Genomic DNA, 22,991 nt, shown 5'->3' with positions numbered 1-22,991 from the left:
AGGGTGGGAACGTAGATTGACCGGCAAACTGAGAGCTTCGCCTTTTGGCTCAGCTCTTTCTTTACCACGACGGGCCGATACAACGACCGCATCACTGCAGCCGCTGCACCGATCCGCCTGTCAGTCTCACGCTCCATCCGTCCCTCGTGAAAAAGACCCCAAGATACAATAACTCCTCCACATGAGCCAGAGTCTCTCCACTGACCTGGAGAGGGCAAGCCACCTTTTTCCAGTCAAGGACCATGGCCTCGGATTTGGAGGTGCTGATCCTCATCCCTGCCGCTTCACACTCGGATGCGAACCGCCCCAGTGCATGCTGTAGGTCTGGGTTCGATGGAGCCTACAGGATCACATCGTCTGCAAAAGCAAAGATGAAATCCTGTGCTCCCCAAACCGGACCCCCTCCGGCCCCTGGCTGCACCTAGAAATTCTGTCCATAGAGATTATGAACAGAACCAGTGACAAAGGGTAGCCCTACCGGAGTCCAACATGCACCGGAAACAGGTCCGACTTACTGCCAGCAATGCGGACCAGACTCCTACTCCGGTTATACAGAGACCAGACGGCCCTTAACAAGGGGCCCCGGACTCCATATTCCCGGAGCACCCCCCACAAGACACCACGAGGGACGTGGTCGAACGCCTTCTCCAAGTCCGCAAAACACATGTGGACTGGTTGGGCGAACTCCCACGAACCCTTGAGCACCCTATGGAGGGTATTGAACTGATCCACTTGTTCCACGACCAGGACGAAAACCGCATTGTTCCTCCTCTCCAGTACCCTGGAATAGACTTTCCCAGGGAGGCTGAGGAGTATGATCCCCCTATCGTAGGAGCACATCCTCCGGTCCCCCTTTTTGAAAAGGGGAACCACCACCCCGGTCTGCCAATCCAGAGGCACCGTCCCCGACCGCCACGCAATGTTACAGAGACGTGTCAACCAAGACAGTCCCTGCATATCCAGAGACTTAAGGTACTCAGGGCGAATCTCATCCACCCCCGGTGCCTTGCCACCGAGGAGCTTACCAACCACCTCGGTGACTTCAGCTTGGGTGATGGACGAGTCCACCTCTGAGACCTCAGCCTCTGCGGGTTCCACCAGACGTTCCCAGCAGACCCCACACAACATGTTTGGGTCTGCCAAGTCTGTCTGGTTTCGGAGAAGGAAATCCAGCTCACCACCAAGTGGTGATCGGTCGACAGCTCTGCCCCTCTCTTCCCCTGAGTGTCCAAAACACGCGGCCAGAGGTCAGATGACACGACAACAAAGTCGATCATCGACCTCCGACCGAGGGTGTCCTGGTGCCAAGTGCACTTATGGACACCCCTGTGCTCGAACATGGTGTTCGTTATGGACAAGCTGTGGTTCGCACAGACGTCCAATAACAGAACACCACTCTGGTTCAGATCGGCGAGGCTGTGTGACCCAATCATGCCCCTTCAGGTCTTACTGTCGCAGCCCATGTGGGCATTGAAGTCCCCCAGTAGAACAATGGAGTCCCCAGATGGAGCACTGTCCAGCACCCCTCCCAAGGATTCCAAGAAGGCCGGGTACTCTGCACTGCTGTTCGGCCCGTAAGCCGAGACCACAGTGAAGCACCTGTCCCCGACGCGAAGGCGCAGAGATACGACCCTCTCGTTCACTAAGGTGAACTCCAACACATGGCAGCTGAGCTGTGGGGCTATAAGCAAACCCACACCAGCCCACCGCCTCTCGCCACGGGCAACGCCAGAGAGATGGAGAGTCCAACCCTTCTCGAGGGATTGGGTTCCAGAGCCCAGGCTATGTATGGAGGTGAGCCCAACTATATCTAGCCGGTACCTCTCGACCTCCCTCACAAGCTCAGGCTCCTTCCCCCCCAACGAGGTGACATTCCATGTCCCTAGCGCTAGTCTCTGTGTCCGGGGATTGGGTCGCTGGGCACCCTGCCGTCGGCTGTCACCCAGTCCATACTGCACCTGGCCCCCACCAATTCCCTCGGCGGGTGGTGGGTCCGCCGGAGCTTTGGCCCAGTTCGCCCCTTCGGACTGAGCCCAGCCGGGCCCCGGATATGGCTGCATAGTTTGGATAAAATGTGTCTTTATACATAAAGTATAAAACTATTCTGAAATATTTTCAAAGATGGCTTCTTTAGGGAGTAACTTTGGGTACTGCATTAAACAGCTGCGGAGGTCTCAGGGAGCTTCACTTCTTCTACACTGGATCATCCACACACATCAACGTTGACAGGTTGAGGCTCCAGTTTGTTGCTAAAGGACACAAGATGAGGTCAGGAATGGGGGAATCAAACCACAAACATTTGTATTAGAACACGACCCACTCCACAAACCGAGTCGCGGCCGCTTGAAGAGCTCCGCTTACAGCAGGAAATAACGATTCAATCAGTTCTGGAAGAAGTGCGGAGAAGGAACCGTCGGCTCTGATTTGAAGCAACCAGAAGTGCTTGGTTGAGGTTATTTCTGCCAGTGGAGGCGCGGCCAGTCAGCAAATGAAGGGTTTAGTCATTTTATTCTCCACCAGCACTGCGAATGTTAACAAGATTGTACTTGTTCTAACTTTAGCACATTGCATTTGACCACCGGCTACCGCCTATTGATTCAGATTCAGGCCACTGCAAAGGTTTCAGAGTTTTCTGTTGCATTATGCGTATAAAAATAAGTATATTGTACAGTTTCGGGACTGCGTCTCTGCGTGGGAAACATTGCACAGATCACACTCTATTTTAATTATCTTCTGCTGCAGGGGTTGTTCACTATTCACCTCAAAGTCAGTATAATGTCATCTGCTCAAAGATGCCTTCAAGCAGGCGTACACTCATTGGAGCACAAAATTTAACTTTTGAGACAATTTACATAATCATTGCCAGCATATTTATTAATAACTGTCTGCAGCTGTTTAATTCAGGCTGTCTGCAGTCAAACTTTACCATATCTATAAAACCGGCTGAAACTAATCATTGTTGTTTTTTTCCATTAAATGTTTGCTTTTGTTAGAGATACTTTTTGCTCATTACTTTTTTGACACTTTACAATTTGATTTCCTTCAATTCATGTTTATCTATACAGCTCTAATTACAACATAGTCGTCTTATCGCACTTAAATGAACTTTAACAATCCCCAGAACTCAATTTTAGGAAGAAAAGCCGAGCAGTAAGATTTAATTATGACTCTCCAGTTATAATATTGACGTCAGTCTCACTTCTTTAATGCTTTCTTGTCCCCAAGGTGAAAACATCCAATATTAACTTGACAATATGTTGGGTTTTTTTTTTCCTTGCAATAATTTAGTTTGAAATTTCAGCGATATGCGGCTCTCCCTCTTGTTCTGAGCCTCACATAATCTGGACTTCATCCCGATTTGGAGAGCTTTGCGGTGCAGCCGGCTGATACAGGACGCGCTCGTCTCAAACAGAAACCCAGCGGCCAGATGCTGCGAGCTCCTTCTGACATTTGCGGGGACAATGCACCCAATTTACCATTTTGTCACCAACAAACTCGCGGCAGCGGCTTCCTCTCTCTCTCTCCGCGACGGGGTAGCGTCTCTTGACAATTTGCTATCGCTCCTCTGGTCTTTCGCCTCCCATCTATCTGTGTCGTGAGTAAAAAGACCTTATCAGTGCTGCTGGTGTTGCCTCAGAAAATGCACTCCGCCGCTCCCCAATCTCCCAGGACCGAGCAGGCTGCGCCTCGCCTCCTTGTTGTGTTGTTGAGGTTTCCAAACAGTGTGTCCTGCGTTGTTTTAAACATGTACCTAAAAAACTACATCCACAAGCTGGAGTGGATCTGAACTCACTGCAAGGATTTGTGGTGCAGTTTTATAAATGTTCTGTTTCATCAGAAACCTCCGTTTTCACCTTTTCTTGCTCGGAGAAATGAGGGAATGCCTCGTTGGCTTGTGTTCTCGTTCACCGCCGGTTTTGTGGAACTTAAAGCTTGAATACAAAACTGAGAGTTAACAAGCTGAAAATGTCACGGTTGCGGCTTCTTTGCCTACAAGGTGATTCGCCAGAACTGTATTCTGGGAAAGCTTCTTGATTTGACAGCATAAATTACCATAAACGGGTGAAACTATCTGATTTCAAGTAGAAAATAGTTGTAAATCACAACGGTTCAGTTGAAGATATTGCATTTTTGACTGTGAAACTTTCACATTAAATTCGCATCAAAACAAATATTTATATATTTAAGGGTTAAAGAGGTAAACATGGTAATAAGACATCAAAAAATACACAGTTATTGAAGAAACTGCAGGATTCAGTGAAACTCCATCTCTCTCCCTTCATCCTCCACTGGATCAGAATGTTCCTCTGTCGCTTTGTAGCGCTCTGCGGTGACGAGAGAGATGCGAGACGCTCATGAAGCCTCTGAAACATCCCATGCTGCGCCGCTCTTGTTCGCGGGCCGACATGCCTCCACCTCTGGGAAGCCGTTTCCTTTCTTTCGGCTTCATCCCACTTACGTCTGGCTGCTCCTTTTTTCCCCGTCGCCTCCCACTTACTTATCTGAGTGATTGCAGGGTGTACTGAACTCCTCACTCCCACTTCATCATTTCCACTCCGGCACGGCGGGCATCTGGCCGCCCGCGGCCGCCACGCCCCGGCTCCCCGCTGCCGTCTGTCAGTCCGAACTTTTATTTACAATCTCCGCCTCCGTAACTCACTCTCCATTTTGGCTCCCGGCGGTATGTGACTCTCTCGGCTCCTCCCCGGAGGGACCACCTGTTCGTGCCCATCCTCGCACTCCTGCTTCGCTCGCCGCGGCGCCGAGAAGCGTGACCTTGTCCGGTTGCCTGCGAAATCACCTTCAGTCAAAATCAGGTCCTGAATAAATGTGAGGCGAGAAGTCTAACATTGATCTGGAGAATCATTGAGCTGTGTGTGTGTTATTGAAAATTCTCTGTTATGGTGTTAAACCTCTGTGGACAATAAGATGAGGGTGGGACGACTTATTGAATGAATGTATACTGACCGTTGATATACATGTGGTTTCCTCTCAAGACGTACGGTTTTTATGCTCCGGCTCCCAGCCTGTGAGGGATTCTAAAAGAAATCTATAAATGGGGAAAAATAAAAATATCAAGTCTCTCTGTAACAGCTGTGCTCACCGTTCACCGTCTCGTCCGACTCGGAGTCAAGGGGAGCTGAAAACAGCTGATTCGGGTGAAAACGTCACAGACGCAAATTCATAACAGAAAATCACACTCACACACAAGTGCAACTAATTAATCCTGAGTTAACCTCAAATCAATGTTTTAGGACTGTTGAAGGAAACAGGAGCACCCGCAGACTTGGACTCGAACCAGGGACATCCTTGTTGCTAGCCACACATACCAAAAAAGAGTTTTCTAACTCCGTATTGGGTTTGTGAAGTATTTCGATAAGTTTGGTTTAGAACAGAGAACGTCATTAGGAAGAATTTAATTTCAGAGATTCTGCTGTGTTATTATGTCAAATCTGCTTCACGGAGCTCCCGAGGGGGAAGTTCCAAGTTCGACAGCATCTAAATGTGTTTTTGCCACAGAGAAACTTGGACTCGAACCAGCGACGGTCTCAATGTGAGGCATGTGGCTAGAAAAGAGTTTTAATTAGAGTTTCTGTATTTCCAGAAGTTCAACAAATTGGCGTCGTTCACGAGAACCAGATATTAATCTTCTGCCTTCCGGAGACGCACAGGAAGAACATTCAAACTTTCTCTGAAAACAAACATCCTTCCTTTTTCGGGTAAAGCAGAAATACCCGTTTGTGTTGCTCTAACTGTTCTATTGTTATGCATCCTGTTATGGGTTATGGGATTGGCATAAATTACATGTTTAGCCGCGCAGAGACGAGCACAGCTGAAAGAATTGACAGACTGTGAATGAATTTGGCCTTTTCCATTTATTATGCTGTTTCTTCACTGTGTCAGAGCCAAATTGAAAAAGACACCGTCTGCTTAGAGTCGCTGTTGTTTATGGTTTAATTTAGCATAGTGTGAGTAACACATTTAGTAGAGCGGCGGCAGGATCAAGTGTTTCCCTTTTGCATCTATTTCAGCGGATTTCGAGGACCGGTCTCTCAGTAGGTCTACGAAACTGATGCTGTTTACTGAAAATAGAGCTGAACCGAGTTGTAGCACATTTCGGACACACATTGTTGAATTTTTGTTTGTACTTCAGTGTCTGCAGATCTCAAAACAGCATCTTCACCTGTTTTTTTTTTCCTCTTTATTTGGTTGTTAGATTACAACTACTGTATTAGCTGCAATGCTTAAAATGAAAAAAAACACATTAGTGGGGGGGGGGGGGGGGGGGGGAATCAAGTAATGATTTGATTTTTAATTAAATAAAGAATTCCCAAACATCAACCCAAGCGCTTTTAATCTTAAGGCAAAATCAAACAACCAATCTCTTGAAACGACGAGATATTAAAAAGGAAAAAAGTTTATTTCTTAGAACATTATCCATTCATCTGTTAATATATCATGGCAATATCTTTGTTATTTTAGAGTCATATTGCAGTATTGGACGTTGATGCTGTCGTACTTGCCAGTGTTCTGCTGTTCTGTGTTAAAAGTTTTGAAAAACAACCGACTCTTTTGCACTTGCTCAATGGTGCAGCTAAAAAAAAAACCTGAATGGACTGAAGGTAAAACTAACAGTAGAATTAGCTTTCCAACGATATTCTCTTTTATTTTGAAAAACTCCTGTGATTTGTGTCCTCATGGTTGTAAAGGAGATATTTGAAATGAGATGATTCCAATTCAATGATGGTGTGGTCAGGATCTTTTAACTTTTTTTATATATATTTTTTTGTCTTAATCGCTGTCAGCGTGACCTTCTGGAGAATCAGTTTGTTTCAATGTTCTGCTGAGAGAATCAGTGAAAATCTGAGTCTGTAAAGTACCAGATGAAACTGCAGATGTAACTGTTGAAGTGGCTTCTGTCTATAGAGCCGAGTCTCCATAATGTGTTCAGACCGTTTCCAACGTGGCTCCGCTTTCACCATTATGCCATCCACCATTTTGTCTCCTGCTGTTTCATCTCCCTGTAAATCACCCCGAAACTTCCACCGCTCTGTCGCAGCCGCCAATAATATCCATTATGATAATGTTCACACCGACACTGAGCCACATCATGCAAATCGCCAAGCAATAAATCCGATTAATTCCTTTGTCGTATCCGTGAACCTTCGCGGCGGATCTCCGTTCAGACCTGCAGCTGCCACATTAGCGGACCCGCTCCTCGGTTTTCCTCCCGGCCCGTCAGCCTGACGGCGTCTGTGGCTTCGTCACCTCCGTGTCATGTCGTACTTCTTCCCTGTCACTCATCGCCGCCGCCGCCCCCGCCGGCCCGTCTCGCTCCGTCTCCGCGGGAGTCGGTTTTCCACGCTCTTCGAGAGGCTGTAATCCCGTTTGAACCCTCTGATCTGATTTGTGTTTCAGGACGGGATGGGAAAGCTGCGGCTGAACCAGGACGGGATCCACCTGGAGGGAGTCGGCGAGTTCCTCCTGCCTCTCTACGTGAAGGAGATCCGGTCCCGGAGGGTAAGCCGCTCTCTCCGCTCCGCTCAAGTTGAGCGTTGATCGATACCCCGACACTGATGAACCGCCAGTAATTCATTGCCTTGAACGCGCGTGGAAACCTCCAGGAGGGGGAAAGATCTCTTCCAAGCAACTGACAAGTTGATATCGATCTTTTTTTTTTTTTCAGTTGTGGAAGTTATGATCAATTCATTAACAACAAAGGCCAACTTTCCTCTGAGCCTCGGCTTTGCGGCGCTTTGATGTTGCCATATATTTGTGCCTGGAAAAAGCACCGATCGCCCTCTTTTCTCTCTCCGCCGACCGCAGCGCCGCTCCTCCTCCGCTTCCTCATTTCCTGCCGTCCTCCAGCCGCGCGCTATCAGGGCCTCCCATCGGCAGGAGATGGGTAATAGGGCTGCTTCTCCGCTCCTCTAAGGCCGCATACAACCTACAGGAGATTACAGACGATTACAAGGGGGTGGTGGGGGACCACAGTCTCCTCGCCGGTTTTCCAATCAAGCCCACGCCATAAATTCCCCGCTTGCTCCGCCGCCCTCCCCTCGCTCCTTGCTTTGATGTCTAGTAGATTAACCAACACAGTTGCAGAGCAAAGTTGATCCAAATTTCCCCTCTCCTACACCAGCCGCAGACGCTCGGCTGGATCATCCTCTTTCTCAGCGATTAGCCTTGGCGCCGAAATCAATTCCAGGCACTGGAAGCTGGAGTTCCATGTAAATTTCCATCTATTTTTGCCACAACCGGATTGGAAAACAACTTGAAATTGTCCATTTGCGCTCTTTGATGTTCCGGTCGGAGCTAAATGCTGATTTAAACACAGGCGGCGGAGAGCGCCTCACAGCCAGAGCTCAAGCCCAAGCTGAACGCCGAACAAAGCCGGTATTTCTCTCCCCGGTGCAATACCACCCGCAGACATTTTTACTGTCTTGTTTTACAGACAGTGTTGTGCAGCGGCCCTCTTATCTGGCGGCACCAGAGATATTTGTAGAACAAAAAAAAAAAAAATCTCTTTGAATCACTCAATATTTCTCACCTGAGGAAATATGTCGAGCTCTGAGCGAGCGGGGATTATGGTTATGGAGTTTGCACCGCATTGCACAGCGCTGTTCCTCAGTCAGATAACCGCCACTGATCAATAAGCCATTTCCACAAACATCACTGAGCTCAGTAGGAGCACCGGAGGTATCTCAAAATAAGCATAGTTACAAGTGTTTTCCGGAGGTGGAGTCGTTAAACTCGGAGTAGCTTTTGTTGTTTTGGTCGTCGCTTTGAACTGAGGAGTCTCTATAAACAGCAGGTTGTAGAATCATGATGGTGAAATGTGGTTTTCCTTTCGATCGAGGCAAAACATTTGTAAATATTTATTACCAGTTGTGCATCCATTCATGAAGTTTGAATCACAATAATCGATACGTTTCCCCAGCCTGAATCTGAGATAACGGTTGGACTTGATGGACGTGGAGGTTCGGGATGAGCAGCATGTGCTTTTCCCGCTATAGAGCTCGGCTCAGTTGTCAGCGGCGGCGGCGGCGGCGGCTCGGCTGTTTCACTCAACCGCCTCCGATAAACATTATCTGTCCGGCAGCCGAGCCGCAGACAAAGTCATTGACTCACGAGTGAACATGGAGAGGAGCGTTTACCCGATAAAGATCCAGATATTTCCCTCAGGAGCAGGTGGAGTTGTGCGAAGTAGCGGCAGCGGCGGCGGCGGCGGCAGAGGCTTCGCCGACAGTGAATGCTAATGTGTCTCCGCAGCGGCCGCGTATGTAAATAGTAGCGCTATCAGATGATAGCGCGTCGGTGTTGTGTATCCAGTTCCCTCAAACTCTCAGGCCTTTTTCCCACAGTTCTGTCATGAAGACTACAGGACTGTCTGCCAGCTGCACTTTCTCATTCAGAACACCTAAAAATTACATTCCACTGTTACTTTTTTCTGGGCCGAGCGACGGGGACGCTGTAAAACAACCCCCCTCCACCCCACCTCCGGGGTCCAAGTGCATATTGGATGGCTGACACTCGGCGCCGTGATTGTTTTAATGCGTGTGACTAACGCGGCGACGGCTGCCGGACTTGCTGAGCTGTCTGTCAAGGCTGACAGGCAGATGGATGGTTTGGAATATTCTCTGTATTATTTTTTTTTTTCTTGCCCCGGGGGCTTCTTCAACGCCGTCCGTCCGTCCGTCCTGTCAGCTTTTACTTGAACGCGTTAGAGCGCGGGCGCCCGCAAACCGAGCGTGAAAATACTTCCACAAGACTCCCCTTATTATCAAGTACTTGAAATTTCAAGCATATGATTGCAACACAATGGCCCACGGTACTCGGTGAAATTTTTTAGGCACGAGAAAAGCGAGCGTGGCACTGTTTTCTCCGGCGGAGGCAAAAAAAATGTGTCAGGAATTTCTCAAGGGTGGGCAAAAAAGAAAGTTGTATTTCAGCCATTATGAAGATAAATGTTGATGTTTTATTTATCGTGCTCGGATGTAGTCGGAAAAAATACCTATTGACAGCCAGATCCCTCGATTGTGCATTCATGACAGCGCCTCAGTTTTGGTTAAGAGCTTTAAAAAAAAAAATGCTTCAGTCATATTTTCAGCTTATTGTAGCGATATATTGTTTCCACTCCCTGCAGACTTTCCACAAACATTTGAGATGAATGCACAAAGGAGAGAGTTTTTCATGGTTTGGAGGTGTTTTGTGTAATTTCTCCTGTTTTTGCTCATGCATTAGGGTATTACTGTCTGCTGCTGCTGCTTAAGGACAAACTGGTCGTATTAGATTTGGGAGTGATTTAATGTTAGCAGACGAGGCAGACCGTTCCAGTTTCTGTCAAAGTTTAAAAAGTTACGGATCGAGAATTATTCAGAAATATTTGGAGTTTTCCAACCCATATATCTGTGGTTAATCGATGACTTTAGATCCAGTTATCAGAATCTGATCACTCATCAGACGGATCCCGAGCAGCAGAAAGGCTGGGATGTGCAGTCGCTGCTGCTGATGAAAACCTCTTCTTCTCTATCCACACTCCAATAATTCAGGCTGAAAGTCTGTGACCCTCTTCCTCGTAAACATCACTTACTTCCACCTCATTAGGGAAGGCAGAGACAACGGAGGTCAGATGTGACGAGAGCACAGCGTCTGGATGTGCCGGCTCCAAATTAGGCTGCAAGATTAAATATTGCCTCTCTATAATATGCACAATAGGTGCAAATTATTAATTAAAAAACCTGTAAGTTTAAACTATTTTAAAATTAATTTGTGTGCTTCCTGAATAAAAGGATGACTCTATAATAGACCATCTTTCGTTTGGGTTTAAAATCTGGTACGAGGCAAAAGACGGTGCCCAGATACAGTAAATCAAATCTGTGCTGTTCAGACTGTTGGCTCTCGTTATCGTCTCCGGGGAGGCTGACAGATCTATAAATAGCCGCAGATGCAGGTGTATCTTTATTGGAGTGAAACTTCTCCTTCTCCGAGCCTCACTGACTTGCATTTGATAAGCAGGGGAGAGATGATAGCGAAGCAGGACCCGCCGAATTCCAGCCTGCGAAAAGGCGGCTTAGGCCTTCCACTTGTTAAAGTCTCGCACTTCAAACTGCACACTGCAGCACTGCCTCAGAAAACCAAACTTTCTTTGAAGAGAGACTCCGCTCCAGCCACTTTAATTTGGCTAACAGTGAAACGCGGCCAACTTTTTTTAATATTAAAAAAAAATATATATATATTAAGTATGCCTGCGAACATGTTCTCATGCCTGCCTGTGAGGATTGGTATTTCAGTGAGGAAATTAAGGCGCAATAGTCATTCCTTCTCGAGACGTGACATTATTTTTTCCCCCTTCATTATATTTACTTGTTCTGCTCAGTATGCAAATGAGCTTCCGGCACAACAATCAAATATAATTAAAATTCAAATATATTTATGCAAATACTCATTTAGGATTACACTGAATCCTGAGCATGTTTTTTTTTTTTTTTTTTTTTGATCTGAGCTTTAAACATCTGCGCTTTATTTGCCGTCATCATGTAAGGTTGCCGAGTTTTGAACTGTTCCATCCGAGCGGCGCCGCCGCCGCCGCCGCGCTCCCACTCTGGGCTGTGATGTTGTTCATTGTATGCAGGGGGGCATCCGTCGCCGCACAGCTGCCATGGCGATTCCTCAGTCTGACGGCGCTCGGCGCACCTACAACAACAGGCTCCATTTATGTGCGTCGGCTCTGATCTGCACTTGACCTTCCTCAGTAGGCACAATGACTAAAAAGCCTTTCATGTGATCCCAGGGAAGTGTCGAGGAGAGCGAGTAAAGCGGGCCGACTCGGCCCCCCCCCCCCCCAGGAAACAGTCTAAGACCTATAAACTCTTTAAAGGCGCGGCGGAAATCAAGAACTCCCGATTTCTCCGCGAAGCCGCGCTTTCCCGGTGAACTTTTTGTTCATGATGCGCATTTAATATCGGGAGAGGAGCAAAGCGGGGAATGAAAATGAACCAAATGACCTCCGCAAAAGTTACGCGCCGCACAAACTTGAGATAATAATTAGCCTCTCCTTAGGTAGAGCAGGAAGTTAATCAAATCTATTAGGCCGCATCGCTGCACAATGATTCGCTCAATCATGAAAATGTAAATAAAAGGATCAGCGGTGAAACACTACAGTGTTTCATGAGCAGGCATGAGGTAATATACAATACAATTAGTTTTAATTGGAATGTTTAATTAAACTTTAATGAACCGTGAAACACGCACAATGTTGGTATTTGTCCTCACGAGATTTTATAATCGGGATTGCGGCGACGGCAGGTCATCCAGCATTTCACATGTGAACGCATGACTTCACCCAGTCATCTGGAGGAGATGCACAGACGGGGGAGAACATGCAAACCTCAGGCCTCCAAACCCCAGGAATGTTCCTTCTAACCACAACGCGCCAATCAGTTCACATTTAACATTGATTTGCTCTGAAATCATTACTAAACCCACATCGATGTACTATATTTGGAAAACAGTCGTGACTAGAAGTCTTCAGCATAAATATACGCTCTTTTAACCGTGTTGAAAGTGACTGTAGGTAGATTTTTATTCTCATACAACAGTGAGTCACTTTGCGGTGCCTCACTCCGCTGTGACTTAACCAAAGGGAATTATCACATAATGACTCACTCCTTTGCTTCCGAGCGCGCAACTTCGCTCTTATTGCTCCCATCAGTGCAACAAAAAGCCGTATCCCAGCGTCCCCGATCCGCCAGACACTAACGACGTATGTTGTTTGTACACACACAACTTAAAGAGCCGGGGTTTTCAGAAGCGAAGGACGCCGAGTGCATGAAAAACAAAAAAAATGCTTCTAATTACACTTCTTCTGCGTAAAGAGACTGGACAAACTATAATGTTTAACAGCCATTGGTGTTAAATCAAGGTATCTAAGGATGGAAAATGCTGGATTCAAATATCTGCGGTGGATCCACCTCTGCTCATCTGATGGGAGAAACACACATCTCCAGCCGTCCCCGCGCTCCCCTTAAAACTCCGTCCACACTTCATTACTCATCTTTGGATAATTTAGTTTTAATTTGTTCCATTTTCGACTCAGTGTCATTTAATTCAGTGGTTAATATGCAGGGAAGATCCACTTGGGGAAGCTTTTTAGTGGAGACTACAACCTACTTTGAACAGACTAAATTACATTCACCCTGATGTTGATAAGACAAGGCAGTGACTTTCTCTAATGACTGCTGAGTACGGGGATTTTAAAGGATAATTCCTATTTAATAATCCTGCTTATTCATTTAATTCCCTTCTTACTTTCCTCCCATCCCTCTAAACAGCTTTAACGCTGAAACTGGGAACGCGATAGCAAAGATTTAACTAATGAGATTAAAGCTTTAAAAACATTTCTTTCTCCCTCCCTCCCATTGTCGGTCTTCCTCTCCTCCCTTCTTCGCGCTTCCCCCAGGACAGCCTGCTGGTCCTGAGGTCTGAAAAGAACGTGACGCTGAACGCCAGGAACAGCGACGGCCAGCTGACCGGCCAGCTCACAGTGGGTGAGTTTCCAGTTCTTCTCCCCCGGTCGCGTCCGCCCTCCAACCCCGATTTCACAAAAAGATGGAAATGAACCAGTTCTGGAAGGCCGCCATTTATTCAAATGCTCAGTGACTGAACAGGAATACTGGATGTTTGGTTTAATGAAAGGTGAAATGTATAAGTTTGGCACAAGTTTTGAAGTTTGGAAGATTTTTCTTCCTTCAGTTTTCTCCAAAGAGCTGGGTATTTCCAATGCGTCCCCGATTCAACACACAGGAAGTTAATGGATGTGTCAGCATGAAGCTCTGCAGAAAGCCCCGTTCAGGGAGGATGCGCGACAAACTCCCAAGACCAAAGTTGAGTTCTTGGGGAATGCAGAGCATCTATTCTTTATAAGTCATGAAATGAGGCTCGGATTTAAAAGAAACTGAGCCCTATCAACCCTGCTTAAATTCAAAGAAAGAAAGAAATATTAAGGGTTCTGAGATGGTTTTGAACATGTCGCGTTGTCTCAGGAGATGACGTTTGAGGCAAAAAAGTCTCACATCAACACAAAGGAGGAAAAAAAAAATCTTTAAATTAGAACTGAAAGTTCTGCAACCAGTAAATAAAACATCAAATTCAGCAAACTTCAGAACAACACTTACAAAAAGGTTAAAAACATGAACTGGTTCATCTACATTGAGACCTATTGACCTCAACCTGGCTGCACCACGTAAAGATATCATCCCACAAACTCCATGATGAGATTATTTTTTGCAAGAAATAGATTGAACACCTAATCTTTGGTTCTCAATGACACAAAGAAATAACATCACCTGTCTGTCAATTCTGAAAGAAGTGTGGATTTGGTCGGTTTTACCGTTGAAAACTGGTTTCATTTTTAGTCGATGGATGAAAATAGCACTTTTATTAACTTTAAATAGTCACAAAAGGGTAAAAGTTTACTTATTCTTCCACAACAATGCAAAAGTCAAGTATTTCAATCTGTGTCCTAAAGCACGGTTATCGTTTCAGGATCCATTTACATTTACAGTTTGATCTGGAGTGGTCCTGACAATGAAACCACAGTAAAATAACCTATAAACAAACAAAAGAATCTTTCCTCTTTGTTTTAGAGGACATGGAAATTTCATTCATTACCTTTTTTTACAACACCCGAATAAGTAGATTCTGTTAAATTGTACTTAATTTCACAGGAAAATAAGTACAATTTTAACCAAATCTAGTTTTTATTGGTGTCTACTAGTGCAAAATGTCCAAAATTCAAAGTCCTGAATTTGAATCCACAGGAATCATAGAAGGAAATGAAATGATGACAGATAAAGTTTTATGTTTTTATCTTTGAACAGAATCTTACCCTGAGTGAAGGCAAAGGTCTCACAGCAACCCGAAGAATGGTCAGTTGAAAAGGAATCAATGGACTTTTTTAACATGTCCAGAAATACATTCCTGAATTCAGCTGAAAACCTTTGGGAGGGGCCACTGAAGAAAAGACTCAAAGTTCAGAGTGCTCAAAAGGAAAGGGCAGCAGAACGTTGGAAGAAGCGTTCAGGTGGAAACCTTGAGATGCTGCTGTGGTTTGATCTGAAGCTAAATATTATCCAATCAATTAACGGTTTGTTTGGATTTTTACCACATAAAAAATAAAATGGAAATCAAGAGTCCAGAAAAACCTGAACAGCTTATGAAGACTCACTTATAACAAACGTAGATGAGTCCGGCCGTGGCTGTCCAAGCCGTCCGATCGATGTTGTTTATTAATGGGCGCCATCGACGATTCGTCTTAAGACTTTTCTTTAATAGTCTCCGCTGCTCACTCTGTAGTTTGTCCCAGGCACAGACCTGTTATGCACTTATTGAAAGGCCAATGGATTTTTCTTATTTTCATCAGGTTGAGCCATCAGTCAGTCCAAATTACCAAAGCTATTTACATGATTAACGACCACTGGAAGGCAAATGACCTGCTTATTAACATTTATAGCTATTGATCTCCGCCGACATGAGTGGAGCGTTGATGCTGATCTGACAGGACTGTTGATGTGACACTTTTCAGTCACGGTCGACCTTCCTCCCAAAAATTACCGCCTCTTTTTTTTTTTTTTGGAGAAAGCGCTTTTTTTTTTTGTCTGAAATGAGACGAAACTCTGCGAGAATAATTAAATTCCCCAGCCGTCACAGATTAATGGAGGACCGGGCGAGAGAGGGAGGGAGGAGACGGACATTTCTGCGTGCACATCTGGAAAAAAAAACACGAAAGTCTGTAGAGAAGGAATTAATATTCCTCAGCTGCAAACAGATCACTGATTCTTCTTCATTTGTCGTGAAAGCACGGCCGATGCCGCTTTGTTAGTGCCTTTTATTTGCAGAGCAAGCGCTCCGCGAAGTATTTCAGATTGCTAATCGTCCTGCGCGCCCCAAAACCGTTTCCCGAAACTGATTTACAAGACCGGCGGCGCACAATGCGACCTGTGTTTGACAGCATCACTGCAGTATGTAAAGCTGTTAGCACAGCAGGTTAATAAAACCGGAATTTATATCCTAATGACTTCTAATTGTCAACCGAAAACATACAGTTTGTTTTCGAAGGGACTCATAAAATATTCAATATTGGAGCAGAGCGGGCGAACTGCCTCCGTGCTAATGATGCCGCCGGCGGCGGCGGGGGCGGGGGCGGGGGCGGGGGTGGGGGTAGGGGGTGTTGTTGTGGAAGGTCAATGTGCACGTCGTGTTTCTGTGTCAGGACCGGAGGCAGTGGAGGCCCAGTGTCAGAGGCTGGAGGTGCGAAGCAGAGACGGGGGGAGGCTGCTGTTCACCGCCGACGAAGAGGAAGTCATCATGACCACGGAGAAGTTCACCGTAACAGGTATAGCGCTGTGATCCAGCGACCTGGTGGTTCACATTTAAAACTGAGTTGAAATAATTTTGCTAGTGTACGCCAGCTCGGTGTGCCATCAATCTTTAAAAATGTTCCATACTGAAATTTCATTCCGAAATTATTTCTTTGACAGTGTTCCATTCATGAATCGGCAGTGATTACTCAAGGGACTCCAACAATTGACTTTATATTGATATTACATTACATTTTCTATAATAAATGTTTGCTTTTTGTGAAAATAGAAACATTTTCACCACACATATCATCTACACAGCAACACAGAAAACTTTAGAATTTAACTTTGAAGGTTATTATGGCACTTTTTTACCAATCCATCCCTCTCGAAAAGAAACTGGGCTGAAATGTGTTTGACATCTGGTCTTACTGAACAGTCCTGGAAGGTCATTTTTCTGAAAGTTTTTCCACTTCAACACATTAAATGGTGACAAAAAGCAGCTTGCCATAAAGCTTTTTTTTGTGCCGAGCTTTATAAAGACACATTGAATCTAAAAAAAAAAAACAAAAAAAAAAAGTGAAATAAACCTATGGAAATCCTGAAGCTGCATAAAGGCTTTTGTTTGAGACGAGAAGCCTTGTCGACATGCAGTCATGGCCGAACTCCGTGAGTGTGTTTTATCCGCAGGCTCGGAGGGCGCCGTGTTCGGCCATTCGGTGGAAACCCCCCTGATCCGGGCGAAGGCCTCCGAGGACCTGAAGTGAGTTCATACGCAGCCAATTTACAGAGATTCATTAAAGCTTAATGTCATACGTTCATATCCTGTTAAATGAAAATTAAGATCTTTGAATAATGATGATAAATGTTCCATGGCATTTCAAAGTCGATGGCCTTGCCTAAAATAAAGACCTTAAGGGAAAAAAAAAAGAAACGCCTAGGACTATTCACCACTAACTTTATCTCAAGCCCCTGTTGGTAGGCTCCGGCACCGTGGTCGCCTTGTTATCGCACACATTTAAAACTAGATTCAACTATTATATTAATTTCACAGCCGAGGGGCGAGCTAATTTGTTAGTTATCCTCCACAGCAATTGGGAATTGATTAAAGTACGGGGGGGTGGAGGCAGAAAGAAAGAGGCTGTGTGTTGGGACGCTCTCGCTCTTGCCCGTGCGCGTGATTCCCCGCGCACGCCGCCCGGGGCTCCGGGCCCTGCGTCGGTCCATTAGCGAGCCATAACGAGTGCGGTTTGTTGTCCACCTTGCTGGTCCTGAAAGGAGCGCCGGGATCAAAGTTGGCAGAAAAAGCAGTGTTCTGGCAGCTAATTCATAGAGAGTGAGAGGAATGCTGATGAGTTTCTCTGTAGAGCGAGCACACACACAAACACACACACGCACAAATACACGTTTATGTGATTTGTGGGGACCCGGTTGCTAATCATCACTTGTGGGGACCGCCTTCTCTGAGGGGTCTACAGGTTCAATCTGTATAGCAATGGCCAAGTGAGCCTTTCTCTCTCTCTCTCACACACACACACACACACACACACACACTCACACTTATACACAGTCACACTGGTTCAGCTGAGCATTGACCCTCCGCAATGTGTTCAAAATCCAATAAAACATCAACTAAAACGCAGTGACATGACGTCTCCTACAACAATGCACCAACGTTCTACCATTTACCGTTCAGTTAAAGATAATTAATTTCCATGTAATCAAAGTCTGCTTTGCATTTTTTCTGACTATCAAACGTCGGTCTTGTCGTCAGACTGTGTCTCCAAGCGGCCCGGCTTCCTTCACTGATGAATTACTGAAATATTTCCAAACAAGCAGATGCGCAAACTGGACTGTCAGCGCTGAATAAACACTCCTTTTATCGAAAACCAATTTTCTTTCCAAACATCATATGAAAGAATTTTTTTTTTTTTTTTCGTTTCTCTTCATACTGAGTCATGCAGGAGTATTAAAATAAAAAAAAGCGAAATGAAGAAAAGAGAATCATGTGGGCTGTTAATGACATGAATTCAAGCTCGACAAACATGTTTGTTATTTTTAAAATAATCATTCTTCGGGCCTCTGTTGAGAGTAATTGGGCTGTGGGCAAAACAAACACCATTACTATGCTGCCATATCGCTTTTAAACCTGGTTAGTAGCAGTATATTTAAAGGTAACTGCTTTTTTTTTATGGCTTCTTCAGAAACCCTCGCAGTGCTGCCTGCGGAGCTGGAAACGAGTTGAAATAGAGGCTGTTAAAACAGCCGTTTCAATAAAGGAGAAGGATCATCTGAAAGAGAGAAACAACAATATGTATTGAGGTGATGCACAAAGGAGGGATGAAGTTTTTGGGGCGATTACAGTCCCGACGATAAGAGGGCAACTTCGTGGATCAATGACCCAGACGAAGGCACCAGCGGAGCAGTTCGGGCATGAAGCCGAAGCTTTCCAGATCCATCACATTTTCATCTGGGATTATTCACATCTCTTTTATCTCCGTGTGTCACAGGTGACAGGTCTTCACATGTTTCAGAATCCATTTATTTGAAGGTTGCTGTTGGGTTTTTTTTTTTTTTTTTTTTCCCCCCTCTCACTATAAAGATGATAAAAATATTTCCCTCGGTGATTAAAGGAATAATTCATCAAGCCAGAGGATGGGTGTATCCCTCCACGCCACCTGGCAAACCGCACGCTGTGAATAAGAATAAGCTTTATTTACACGGCACCTTCGCAGCATCTAAATAATTACATTTACATTTTAGAGTATCAAAAAAAGATAAGACCGTAAAATGATAGTGAGAACACAAGAGTTATAAAAGTAGGTCTTAAAGTCATTACTCAGCCGAGGCCTCCTGTCCTGAAACCAGATAATGTGAAAAGTTTTACTTTTCTCTTCAAAAAAAAAAAAAAAAAAGTGCTCACTCAGAGTGGTGTGTTCAGACAGGCTACCTTCGGGGGTGTTTTCCAATCCAAACAGCCGGGCTTTCACAGGTAATGAAACCGCATTCTTTCAGACCCGGCTATTATTTCCCAGACAATCCAAACACTCACCCTCACCCAGAGGTGACATTGATATAGATACATGGCTTTTACGTACGTAGCTCCCAGTCTGTGCCCGACTTTAATTTGATGCGAGATTAACGCCGCGTCAGGAAGGCCGCAGTGCCTCTGACTAATGAAGCTGGAGCTGGAACTTTTTCACGATAAGGCCTTATTGACTGAGTTACACGTGTTCGCTCCAGATTCACGGGCGAAGATGACCTCATGTTGTTCAATAAGGACGACGGCACTCGTCAATGCCAATGAAATTTCACAAAAAAAAAAAAAAACCCAGAATCCTCGATGCTGTCATATTCCTGTTTGCACTGTGACACCCAGTGAAGCTTGATTCAAGATCTGATTATGCATTCTGCACGGCGAAATCCCTGAAAAGTCCTGCATTTATGGTACAAATGACATAAAGCGATGTTGTGCGAGCAGCTCTGGGCCTTCCCATCAATACTGATGTATTTCTCCCCTCGCTCCACTTCCCTGAAAGCATGACAAGTTAAACCCTCCCTCGCAAATCGCGCGCCACCTGTCAGTAAACCCCCTCTGGATGACGGAAACATGGCCTGGCTCCTGTCCGTGCTGTCCTTCTTTTCTTCGCCTTCTGAAGGCGAGATCACTCGCGCCGTGCGCGCGACGCGCGCCGTTTCTCCGTCGAGTCGGCGGTGATCTGGGAGGAAGAACAGAGCAGAAATCAAAGAAATCCACCTGAGATCCTCGTTCCTCTTTGAAGCACCTGCTCTTCTCCCCGAGTACTTAATCTGTGCATGCTGGCACGCAGCTCTCTCTCTCTCTCTCTCTCTCTCTCTCTCTCTCTCTGTTTGTCGTCGTCTCTAAATAATGAAATGAAACCTATAATTCCATTGGCATTTAATTACGGATTGTGCGCGCCTCACACTTTTTGCTCACAACTTAGTTTTGTTTACTTGGTGCTTGTTTGTTTGTGGTAACTCATGACTAACTGCGCTTCGAAGCCCTTGAAGCCGAGGTGTGTTATAAAGTGTTGATGGTCACGGCTCTATTGCTTTAAGTCACGGCGGCTTGTCTGGCTCCGATCGGCTCCTTCACCTCACGACGACCTCTGCAAGTTTATGTCCCACTCTGAGAAAAAAAAAAAAAAAAAAAAGATCCCTCGGCACTAAGTTTGAGACAAATCAAGATAATTGGCGGGAATTCGGCTGTGAGGATTCGTGTTTTCGCTCCCTAACTGCCCACTCGACTTGATGATAGCAGCAGCAGCCTCTATAACCAGAAGTTAAAAACATGTCTGCCAGTTATGTAATCATTTTTTGATCTTCTCTCGATGCCGTGTTTTCTGATGCACCTGTCCTCGATCCATAAGGTGAGAAAGTTGAGCTTCTAAAATGCTGCGGTATCAGTTTCTCTGCGCCGCGGAGGCGCGGCGATACTTTCCTCATCGACTCTTGTCAGCTTTTGCGACGCGTGGAGATGATAGATGGTAGATGGACATCTGATCAATGCGACAAAAACCTCTCAAGGTCTCAATTGAGTCAAAATGAAACTTTTCTTTGTGTTTTCTTCTTCCTTCTTTTTTTTTTTATACTTCTGCTCAAAACCCCGTAGGACTGTGTGGCGAGACAGGCCTGGCATTAAGCAGCCGCAGCAGAGCAGGCAGGATTTCAAGGCGCTCGGCTTTTCTTTCAGCGCAGATATCACATGCTACATTTTCAGACGCGGCTTTCAGAGGACAGGCAGGCAGTTTTACTTTTTTTTTCCCCCCGCGTAGCTTGCTTGCCGGCGGAGCTCTCCTCCGTTTTCTGGCTTAAAGTCTTGTTTGCAGGGCGGCCGGCGGCGCAGTTCTCTCTCTGGTCGATCCCAGCGCTGTGATCACACCAGAGTGACAGGTTTATTAAGAAGATAAAGACTGAACAGAACAACTTTCTTCGGTCCCATTTAGCTCTGGCGAGACTTGTCTGCCGCCAGTCCGGTGCGACGGAGATGCAGTCTAACGGAACCATGTGGTTCACCCTGTTCTGACTGCATGCGACAAATATTTAGATATTAGAGACCGGTTTATATTTGACAGCGTATGTACAAACCATGTGATGATTTTCGATGTATTTAAAACATCTTTCTCAAGCCAACAACCCAGAGAAGACTTTTTCCTTTTGCTACGGTTCAGTAATGAGACTGGATGAGTCTGCCAGTGTTTGTAATACAATGTTAAGACAAATAATTCACTAGAGGCGGCCTTTCCTGAAAGAGAGAAATCACTTTCTTCGGGGGAGAAAAAGTTTTTAAAGCCACGGTTCAGGATAATTGTAAATATGCCTGAAATTGCCAGTCTCGGTCTCGGGCAGCTGTGACTCAGCTGGCAGATTGGGTCGTCTTCAATCCTAAGGCCGGCCCCCTATTTATGTGTCAAAGTGTCCTTGGGTAAGACGCTGAATCCTAAGTTGCTGCTATTCTACTTGAAGAGATTTGGGAGCCTGAGCGGGTTTCAGTCTAGTTTGAGCAAGGAAACAACAACAACAACAAAAAAAAAAGGAAGACAATCAGTGGGTAATTAGAACTTTGGGGCACTTTTCTCAACATTTAGCTTCTTTTTAGAAAAAAAAACCTCCACAAATCAAAAGTGCACAGAGAAACAGACGTGCAGTAAACAGACAGGCCGACAAGCAGAACAGACCAGCAGAGCCCTTTATGTACCCGAGGCAGCAGGTGACGACAATCATACGCTCAAAAGTGGAAGACAACAGGACAGGAGGAGCAATCAAACACAAGACGAAGTTAGAATTCCACATAAAGCACCTGAAAATCAACATGAACCTTGTCGAAAGTGTTGTCCAAATCTACTGATCGATGTCAATTTCATCAATACATTCAGCTTCACTGAATAAAGCAACATTGTAAACAGGAAGCAAATAGTACACATTCTCCTTTTGAGAGATGGAGCAACTAGATTTTTTTCATTTTATTGGTTGTTTATGAGTTTAAGAGTTTTGAGCAGCATTTAAAAAGTCCGAGAGAAAACCCCTAAATGCAATCCCTCCAGAATCTTCTGGACAGAGGACAATCAGATACACATTTCATACTGGTTGTTCAATTCCTTTTGTTTTATTTTAATGACTCTCCGATCAGGGGGAAGTATTGATCGGCTAATAAGTGGCATGGCTGTGTAGAAAGCCTGTTCTTAGGTCATTTAGTGCAACAGTGAAGTTTTGTGAGATCCTGACATTTTGTCTGTTGCTGTGATACTTTTAAGAGAAGTTGAAATTGCTGAGTTGGGTGTGCTTTATCTAATATTTGGATGGGAAACTTCGAATCTGATGATTATGAGCAACTGCTGGACTGCTGTCATTGCCTCTTTTGCAGAGAAACTTCATGATCTGGGTATGCTTAGTATGCCTCCTGGCTCGAATGTGTTTGTTTCAGAAAGTTGGTTTCACTTTGTTTCCAGTCTTCTCCAACTCTTCTTGAAAAAGAGTTGAAAAAGAGAATGCATGCTTTGACTACTCGGTGTTAGTTATAAGTAGATTAACAAAAGAAAGAAAGAAAGAAAGAAACTCCACAGTAACTCACTTTTGATTGTGGAAGAGACCTTGGAAATCTCTGCTGCT

At 45.3% G+C, this 22,991-nt stretch overlaps 1 protein-coding gene across 1 annotated transcript in view; it reads left to right on the top strand.

The window, feature by feature from the left end:
* Positions 1 to 22,991, top strand: part of LOC115382139 (zeta-sarcoglycan-like) — a 41,318-nt gene that overhangs the window by 12,704 nt on the left and 5,623 nt on the right. Inside the window, exons 3-6 of the mRNA XM_030083815.1 lie at positions 7,420 to 7,521; positions 13,463 to 13,550; positions 16,274 to 16,396; positions 17,052 to 17,124. Of these exons, the coding sequence (XP_029939675.1) occupies positions 7,420 to 7,521; positions 13,463 to 13,550; positions 16,274 to 16,396; positions 17,052 to 17,124 (386 nt within the window). The remainder of the gene's footprint in view (positions 1 to 7,419; positions 7,522 to 13,462; positions 13,551 to 16,273; positions 16,397 to 17,051; positions 17,125 to 22,991) is intronic.

The sequence above is a fragment of the Salarias fasciatus genome, chromosome 3, assembly GCF_902148845.1.
Source record: "Salarias fasciatus chromosome 3, fSalaFa1.1, whole genome shotgun sequence".
NCBI classification, from domain to species: Eukaryota; Metazoa; Chordata; class Actinopteri; order Blenniiformes; family Blenniidae; genus Salarias; species Salarias fasciatus.
Note: the sequence above shows the minus strand (reverse complement) of the source record. Positions and strands in the feature narration are given on the sequence as shown.